Below are 10,113 nucleotides of genomic sequence, written 5' to 3'. Positions count from 1 at the left end.
GAGAGGTGTAGTCTCAAGGGGGGGGGGGGGGGGGGGGGGGGTATCTTTTCATCAGCACAACTGGGGGTTCAAAAAATGAACAAATATTGGAGTGTGTGTGTGTGTGTGTGTGTGTGTGTATATATATATATAAAATCTAGGCCTTGTTCACAGACATGGTCAACTGGTATTCAGAGAAAGCACCACCTGAGTTTTGCTTTTTTTTTTTTTTTCCGCATTCCCAAAGACCTTAGCTTTGATGCGTCATGTCGACGGAGTGAAATAAACAGCCAAATGTCACATGAGACTTTCCTCTGCATCGACGCGCTAAAAGACACGCGAATCCCAGGGATTATCGCCAAAGGCGAAAACAAAACGAGTGCCCTCGTGCCGCCAACGTGACTGAGCGGAGGATCCTTCTTCTTCTTCTGCATCGACCGCTTCCTCTTTCTCACGGGACTCCTCTCAAGACATTTTCCTCGCGTCACATGGTCCGAGATTTGACTAAAAATGGGTTTAAACAGGTGTTAGTGGATTTTTTTTTTCTTCATGTGATGATAGTATTTATACTTTATTAAAACTCATTCACTCCCAAAGACGTTTTTAAACGTCTTTTCAGATTTGGTCTAGAATTGGCTGGTACTGAATGAGTTAAAAGACGAGGAGTGTTTTTTAATACAAATATTTACTGGAATTATGATATTTCTGCATTAGCGTCGGTTAGTCATAGATTACAGAGTATTACATTTTGCCTACAGATCCGGATTACGTCGCCACAATCGAAAAGACCCCTGTACTTTACATTCTGTAGTTGTTGAAAAAGAAGAGCAGACAAGTAGAGGGTTGGAAAAAAATGAAGATGGCGACAAGAAAACCATAAGTGGGAGAACGAGATAGTTGAAGGACACTTTGAGAGCAACGTTTTACAAGCATCCTCTCCATTTCCCTTCCCTTCTCAAACACGCTGCTCTAATATCTGCGTTGAAAAAAAAAAAAGTATAGGTTTGCACAACTTAGTGAAGACAGATGTTTCACGTACAGATGATGACATTGCCGAAATGATCCAGGTTCACAGAGAACCTGCAAAAGTAAGTGAATTACTCGGGGTGTGCATCTGTCCAATAAAAGATGATTCAATGCGTACCTCGACGCAAGGGGGGGTGCAATACCATTCAAGGGCGGCTCATTTTAAAGAGGAACGATTTGATTCGCGAGTATTCCAACGCGACCGAATGAGTGGGTATGATACAATGACTCTTTTGTCGCTTTGTCATTGTGAATTAACTGCCCGGTATGGGAAATGCTGTCTTTCCTTCGAAGATATAAGGGACGTGCATCTCATCAAAAAAAGGATGATGCAGTACGGATTTCACGATATTTGAAATTGGTACAGTTAGTTTCGGTTCGATATGATGAACTCACAAAACTGATTTTCCGAGCCCTTTTTTTTTTTCGGATGTCGCATCGACAAAAGCGACCCCCCCCCCCCCCTTTTTCGCTGTATTCTAACGTGACTGTGTGAATCGGTCCCGAATGAACTGGCTGGGTTGAATTTGGTGCTTTGGTGCCAGCTGGGAGTCTGCGGCGGAGGAGTTTAATAAGGCTGCCGACAGTGTTTAGCAGACCTACATGCGACATACGAAGGACACAGCAGTTAGTGACCGCTTGCCGTGTGGACGCTAGCAACACGCAAGCCTCCGCAACAGAGGCAGACTGAAGTATTTTTCTGGTTTCCATGAATTCTGATTTCTTTTTTTTGTATCCATTTTCTGATCCGCCTTATCCTCACCAGGGTCACTGGAGGTGCTGGAGCCTATCCCAGCTGTCTTCGGGCAGTAGGCGGGGGGACACCCTGAACCGGTCGCCAGTCAATCACAGGGCACACAGAGACGAACAAATCATCGGCGCTCACACTCACACCTCGGGACAATTTAAGAGTGTTCAATCAGCCTGTCATGCATGTCGTTGGAATGCGGGAGGAAACCGGATTACCCGGAGAAAACCCACGCAGGCCCGGGGAGAACATGCAAAGTCCACACAGGGAGGCCAGAGCTGGGATCGAACCCACGACCTCTGCACTGTGAGGTCGACTCGCTAACCATTGCACCACCGGGCCACCTATTTGCTTGTTTTGGTGTTTGAAAGCGAAATGAATTATATTGTTAAAAGAAATGAGTTGACATCTTTTGAAAAATCGAACGTCGCTCTTGAGCTCAGAAGTTTGCCTCGCTCGTCTCAGTAGTGTTTGCGGGCTAGGTGGGAACATAATACACTGTGTCTAGCCATTCACAACATGGCGAGGAAGCGGCCCTCCCTTGGGACACACACACACACACACACACATACACACACACACACACACGCACGCACGCACGCACGCACGCACGCACGCACGCACGCACGCACGCGCGCGCGCGCGCGTGCAGTAGTTAAACATACAACCGAGTTCTCGTGCGCTGAGGGAACTTGTTATCTAGAAAACATTCCAGAGGTATCCAGCCTAGCCCACTCACTGCTATTTTTTCATTTTCAGCAGCCCACTTTCACACACACAGTGCCCTTATCAGCATAGTCAAATGTCGTGCTCTTATGCCACTGCGCTGGGCCTCAAAACAAAACAAACACTGACGCTTCTATGGAGACACACGCGCACACACACACACACACGCACACACACACACACACACACACACACACACACACACACACACACACACACACACACAATCTCTCTGTCATTCATCCCAGTCCAAAAAAAGCATATTTTCCATGCTAATCTCCCTTTTTTTTGCCCTTTTTTGTATGTAGTAAAAGTGATCTCGCTCCCAAGCGAGCAGAGACAGCAGGCAGAGATGAAAAACACCTGTTATGTGGAAAAATGAGCGGCTCCTAATTCGACTTCGCTGAGGAAGGAAATTGAAACTTTTATTTGTCTGAATCACCACATGATTCCTCACTGACGTGTTCGCCTTTAACTATGTTGACGCTTTTTTTTTTTTTTTTTTGCTCTCTGAGAAACTAGTGGCCACCGCTCAACGCCCCGACTCAGACGTGGCGGTGGTGGTGCGTGTGTGTTTTTGAACTGCAGGCACCCTGCTAGTTAGCGCAATCTGAAATAGCATCAAAACAATGCGAGCGGGCCAAAGCAATAAAAGAGCAAAGAGTGTGGCGGCATAGTTGCGGGAGGAGATCGAGGGAAAGTCTTTTTCGCACAGAGATCCAGCGGTGACAAAAAAACCTGACACAACAAATGGGAGCCAAAGTAAAACTGATGCGACAGCTGGACCAAATGAACAGTATTGGGTGCTCCGGAATGCAGCTTTTATCCAACTAAAACGCTGTAGAATTGAATTGTTGAAATAGAGAACACGAGACTTGAAGTTGGAATGGAAGTAGAAAGTGCAGACCGTCGCTGTTGGTCGGTCGGAATCCCTGCACCTACCAAAACCACAACTTCTCAGGCACTCAAAACTAGGCCATTTTGAGTTCCAAAACCTGCATCGTTCAAGTTGGTATTATACTTTAATATATTTCGTTGCGCACGCACATCAACACAACACCACCCCAAATGCTTCCCATCGCTAATTCAATATGCTAAAAAAAAAATTGTTAATTTGATTATTTATTATTTATTCATTTTGCTGTCATTGATTAAAACGGTACGGACAAGGTGACAGCACCAGCCCAGTCACTGCCACGGATGTTTATATTCCTCAAAAGGAATTCAGATGTTTCGTGCCTGTCAAGTATGTTTTTTAACAGATAGGCGTGAAAGACTGTCTATTCCCAGCTTGACTATGAAATCCAGGTTTGTAAATCATTGTAACTAACTAACAGATCCCTGTAGTTGGCGCTGTTGCATCATGTTGTATTTGAAATCAGCACAGCTTTTGAATTGAAGATGAAGATTAACGTGTTAATCTCAGCAGTCCCAACAATTATGACTGAGAGAAAGTCCCACACGGAAGACGTTTACATGATATTAGGGTAACATTTCTCGTAGTTTCTTGATGCTGCATCAACTTTTTGGGTTGAAAGAAAAATAAATGTGATCAGGGATGAGATCATCATCATCACATAAATAGGTGATATTGTCTTTTGTGTTCAATATCAGTTTTACCAGGTTTGGAATGTTCGGTGAGCAGATTAGACCCATGTATTAGTGTCCAGTGGATTTTTCTTTTGTCCCGCAGTCAACACTGGAGACGGCATCGACTACAGCCAGCAGAAGAGAGAGAACGTTGGCGACCTCATTCAGGAGACTCTGGAGGTGTTGGAGCGTTATGGGGGAGAGGACGCCTTCATCAACATCAAGTACATGGTGCCAACCTATGAGTCCTGCATGGGGGGGGGGGGGGGGGGGGGGGGGTTGGAAGAGGTGGGTATTCTTACGGGTTGGCGGGGAGTAGTATAGCTGACACTTTACCATTGCACAGTACCAGCTCGGCTCAGTTTCGGTGATCGGTTTTCTACTTTAAAATAGGACCCGGTAATACATGGTAATGGGGTCTCTTGTTTCATACTTCTCGGGAGACAAATTTTATCCAAGAGGAGATTGTGGGCAGAAAAACGTGGAAACTGAAGTCTAATGGTGCAATGTCGACATTTGAAGTACAGCAACAGGGTAAGCTGCTTTTTTTTTTAATATATTTCCATTTATCCTCAAAGTTTACATTGATGTTATCATTGTATTCAAGAGGAGAATACGGGCAGCACTGCAGCAAAGTGGAGACTGCGGTGTATAACACTTCGGCATAGCTAAAGCACAGCAACAGCACACTTTCATGTTCATGTGTGTAATGTTTAGCCATGTTTCCTCAAATGCTACAATGACACTGAAGTTTAATTCATGAGGAGATTGAGGGCAGAAAGCAGATGTGGAGTATAATACGCCTGCGTTCCGACAGAACTAACATTGGATTATTTGTCATTTCTAGCCATGTCCACTCCAATGTAACTCTGACACTTCTACTTTACTCACCAGGAGACTGAGGGCAGCGAAAAAATAGATTTTCCACGTGATGCCTATGAAAGTATGATTTTTATAAAATCCCGTACCTATGCAGTCACCACATCAAGGCCTTATCTCTGTCAGTCTGTCAATGCAAAATGTTCATTAAAAATTGATTCACATTCAGTTGGCCGGAACATAACTTTGTGATTTGACTTTCGTGTACTGCACACGCATTTCTACATCTGATAGGCAAGGCAAGGCAGTTCTATTTATATCGCACATTTCCGACACAAGGCAACTCAATATGTTTCACATGAGTAAAGACACACCTACGAGCATTGACAAACAACAGTTAGGGACAGCAGAGCAAAGCAGAAAAAAAGAAAAAGTAGCTTAAAAAAATTACCAGAACAAACAGTGACAACTTTTAAAAGCGTTAACAGAACATTTTTTTAAAAAATAATTTCAATGTAAAGAAATGAAAGGTTTCTTAAATAACGATAAGGAAAAAATGATTAAAATTGTTTCAAGGACCCTAATCAAAAGGATGATTTAAAAAAACGTTTTTAATCAGGACTGACTTCACTTCTCCTGGCATCTTATTCCGTGTGTGTGCAGCATAACAGCTGCGTGCAGCTTCGCCATGTTTATTTTAAAATCTAGGCTCCATTAATTGACCCGAGTCTGCAGATCTAAGATCCCTCCTTGGTTTATATTCAATCAGCATTTCTTAAATGTATTCAGGATGATTTAAAGACCAGTAGCAGGACTTTTTACCATTCTACAGCTAATTGGGAGCCAGTGTCGCCTTTAGTACTGTAATAATATTTTCTTTTCCCATTATTGTGCTGTCCAACTGCAGCCATTCTTTCACGGAGCCAGCTGGAGACAGAGCCTGTCGCAACATGCCGGGAAAGACCGTCCGGAATGACGGCCCTCAGCATTCCGAAACAAAGTCACACTCATAAAAAAAATAAAAAAAAACACCGCTTTGCTTGAGACTTCCTCTCAACTCCTCATGCCTTTTGACTTGAAGAATCACACTTGACCTCTCTTTTTCTATTGTCGTACAATGCCAGCGGCAATTTCCTGGAGCCATTTAGAATGCCGCAAAGAAAGAAAGAACCCTAGTAACAGACATCAATTGTTGAGACCTGTCGACAGCTGAAAAACATACATTGAAAAATCAAACCGAGTCGTTGCACAAGCATGAGTCTTAACCTGTATAACAATGGTCCCCAACCCACGGGCCGCGGACCAGTACTGGCCCATGGGTCATTTGGTACCGGGCGGCACAGAAAGATTAAATAACATTACATTACTACCGTTTTATTCATTTTGGAATCTGAAAGATGTTTTATTTTGAAAAATGACCAGATTCTCTGTTACATCCGTCGACAGTATGTCACTCTTGACTCGGGTAAAGGTACTCTTCTCGATCACGTGATAGGCTACCGCTAAACTGAAACCCAGGAGCTAACAAAATTGGTGGAAAAAAAACAAAACGTCTTTGGAAAGTTTCTTTGGGAAAGGGAAAAACCCAGCCAGGAGACAGAAGAGCAGCCTACCACTTTTGAGAAAAAGAAGGCTACATTTAAGACAGTATCAGGAGTCCTACTTAAAATACGGATTTATCTCAACGGGAGATTCCCACGCACCGAGCCCACTCTGCATAACATGCGGCGATGGTGAGTCGTATTTTTCATGCAATTTATATTTGCACTGTATCTTATTTTGAAGGCACATTTAAACATCACCATAGTAACCAGACAGCATTTATTATTATGTTTAAAAAAATACCACAGGTTTCATGCAGGTCATATCATATTATTTTGTTGTATTTTTCCGGCCGTTGTATTTATCGGGCCGGTCCCTGAAAATATTGTCTGACATTAAACCGGTCCGTGGGGCAAAAAAGGTTGGGGACCGCTGCTGTGTCGCCAAAAACTGAATGAAATAATACACCACCACAATGAAAATCCCAACCTGATTTGCGCTGTCTCACTTGAGCGGCGGGTCGAACTTTGACTAGCCTGCGGTTGAGTGGAACTGTATCAATGACATCCTTCTTCACCCTACCAATTTGAGTGAGCCACAGGCTTGCTTGTCTGGTCACTAAAGGGGGGGGCAGCAGGACATGTTGTAGAGCCCAAAAAAAAAAATAATAAGACGGCAGGTTAACATGTTGAAGTCACTCTGTCTGCACCATTTTTTCTTTTTTTTTTTTTTTTTTTTTTTGCTTTTTAGCTAGCGTTCAATGTCACAAGAGCCATAATGTCCAGATAATGCCTCCAGTGTCGTACCACTGAAAGGGCCAGGCAGTCTGATGGCTCAATTAGGTTACATCACAAGACACTAATGGGAATTAAATGCTAAACTGTGTCCATTCCGACCTCTCGCAGAAGCCAGTGCGGCTCATTAAGAAAAGGCTGGCCGCCCGGAAAAGGGGCAACGGCGGTAAAGCGCATCGCGAGCATGCACACGCTTTTACATACATGCCTGCACACACACACGTACACACACATTCATGTCACACGGTACCCAACAACATCAGCAAGTTGAAGCAGCTCATGCAAGTCAGTCACCAGAGTGAAATGAGCAGCCATTGAGGTTCGTTTGTCCGCGAGAGGCATCGGTGCATGATTGGTCCAAACCTGCAGACTTGGAAAGAGCGCTGATGCAAAAGCACGCATTCATTTGTGACGTGTGGTCTACCCGCAAAACTAAGTCAGGACGGCGAAGTAAAAATAATGTGACCTTTTTTTTTTTTTTCTCATAATGAGCGATATCATTTCTGGACTGCGGGTGGCCAAACATGCCGCAGGAAATGAATGTTTTTTTTTTTTCCCATCCAGTGTGCACACGTCCTCTGGTTTTTAGGCCTTAGCATCATGCTCTACTTCCTAACAGCTCATGATATCTCTTGGCGATAAGACTTTATTATCTCAGCCGAAGGGGATTTTTGTATTGTGGAGGACCCGATGGTATAAATGGAGTTGGATTATCGCTTCGTAATGATCTTGAAATCAGCACAAAAACATTTGTTTGTTGTTTTTTTTTGCCGATGTATCAAATTGATCTAGATCCTTAAGTGATTGTATTTGTCTTTTGGATCACACCGAAGCTACTCACCAAACGCTGTTGAAATAGATAGCAGTTCTAATCCTGATTCTTTGGATCAAAATAAACATACAATGTTATTTTTTTTCCATACAAAAACAATCTGACTCCAGATTAGCCAGGTGCCAATCAAAAGTTCATTCATTCAATCATCTTGGTCTTTCAGACTCAACAAAAATACACACCGACACCTACCACACATCCATTGTGTGGTGTGTTGTCCAAAAATCTGGATCCAGACTGCGATTCTAATACAGATTCAGATCCAAAGTCAATCTATCTCGTCTTTTGGTCATCCTGAAGCTATTTCAACCACATTTGACATCAAAATGTTTTTTTTCTAAATCATGCTGAGTTTATCCCAAACGATTTTCACGGTCTCAGACTATAAAAATGAAAAGTCAGAAATAGATTTTTGAGGTGTACGTGGTAAGTTCATCTGTTTCAAATCAGTCTTTACTTGACAACAATGTCAAACCTGTTTGATACGCTCAAGTCTTTCAGTCTTAAGCAATAGATGAGCTCGAACAAAATGGGAAACGCGAAACTCAGTAATTAAAAATTGCATTGCAGGGAAAATAATGCCTAAAGAATCGAGGTGTAGTCTCGCAAATAGTTACCCTGCAAAATTCCGTTTTTGCATAATCTCAGCCTGAGACCATGCTTGTATTTTAATGTGAGCTGGTGTCTTTTCCAAACCTTCTCAAAGTCTGATGTCCAAGTAAAAAAATCAGAATCCAGATTAGCCACATCCCAACTCACATCTCATGACAAAGCTGCACTCCAAATTTAATCTAAATAAATCCAGTTTAGGTCCATACAAAAATATTTAGATCTAGATCTTGATCCAGGTCCTTAATGAATTTATCCTTAGGCCACAATGAAACTACACACCAAATGTCATCCAAATCTGTTCGCACCCCTCTATACATTCTGTACATACACTAGTGCAGTTAAAAATAGCGGAACTATGTCAAGTATGAGTTTCGGTGACCACTTGCCGGATTTCAGGGAGGGGAAATCACATGACTCTGTTTTCCAGGAGCTTCGTGTCCAGTCACTTCCAAGAGTTGCGTTCAACCACCACGTGCATGTATTCGTCCTTCCAAGGGTAAAATAGCTTTCCCTAATCCACAACCTGGCCTAATCCTTACTCCTCATTGTAACTAGACTCCGGGGGTCGGGCAGAGACAACGCGGGGGGCCCCCCCTCACTTAGCTAGCTAGGGGGGGGTTATTATTAGCGTGGAGAGACGGGCATTTGCGACAGCTGCCGCTGCCCCCCCGAGTCCCCTTGACGGGAGTCATTCGGGAGTGAAAACGCGGCAAATTTCCTGAAAGCTCAAGTTTGTCCTTCTCCGTCGTCACGGGCCGGCAGAGACGCCAAAAGCTGTCCAAACACGCTGATAGCGTTGTGTTGACGCAGGAGAAAATGAGATTGAGGAAAAAGTAGAGACAAGACAAAGACCGAGAGAGAATATAATCACATGAGAGGAGAACCGGGGCCAATGTAATATTTGTCTGGTGTGTGTGTTCAGCAGAGAGAACAAACTACTGGAATGGCGTTCGCTGCACCGCAGACCTCTGCCAAGGACAAAAGTTTTTCGTTGGAATTTTGTGTTTAAATTTCCTACAGTGTTCGCGGAAAGTGAGTGAGTTAGCAAATTAAATTTTAAAAAATCAATCGTTGCCAATTATACAAAATACGATGATGAATAATTGTCAGGATATAGCAGGTTCAATACCAAATAACGTTTGTTTTCCTTGACCCGTTCACTGAGAAATTGAAAAAAATGTCAGGCAAAAAGTCTTTCCTCCTTTAAAAATGTACATTTTTTTTTAATAAATCTAAATTTAGTTAACGAAAGTAAAAGATGCCTGCGGCCCCATTTGACATCAAATAACTGTATATGGAATGAATAAATATTAAATACGATTTGGTTTTCCTTGGCCTTTGCTGGACTCGGTTCAAAGAGATGATAAACTTGTAAGCAATGAAGGAGAGTAGCTTGCTGCTAGCTCTATAAAATATCTGTCTCATTATTTACCACATCCCCACAA

The 10,113-nt window shown here is 43.0% G+C and overlaps 1 protein-coding gene across 1 annotated transcript in view; it reads left to right on the top strand.

The window, feature by feature from the left end:
* Window positions 1-9,708, top strand: part of pacrg (PARK2 co-regulated) — a gene marked incomplete at its 5' end in the record, with an annotated part of 84,829 nt that extends 75,121 nt beyond the window's left edge. Inside the window, 2 exons of the mRNA XM_019872106.1 lie at window positions 4,173-4,319; window positions 9,689-9,708. Coding sequence (XP_019727665.1) covers window positions 4,173-4,319; window positions 9,689-9,708 — 167 coding nt within the window. The remainder of the gene's footprint in view (window positions 1-4,172; window positions 4,320-9,688) is intronic.
* Between the last annotated feature and the right edge of the window lie 405 nt (window positions 9,709-10,113).

This window comes from Hippocampus comes, unplaced genomic scaffold (assembly GCF_001891065.2).
Source record: "Hippocampus comes isolate QL1 unplaced genomic scaffold, H_comes_QL1_v1.1 scaffold610, whole genome shotgun sequence".
NCBI lineage: Eukaryota > Metazoa > Chordata > Actinopteri > Syngnathiformes > Syngnathidae > Hippocampus > Hippocampus comes.
Note: the sequence above shows the minus strand (reverse complement) of the source record. Positions and strands in the feature narration are given on the sequence as shown.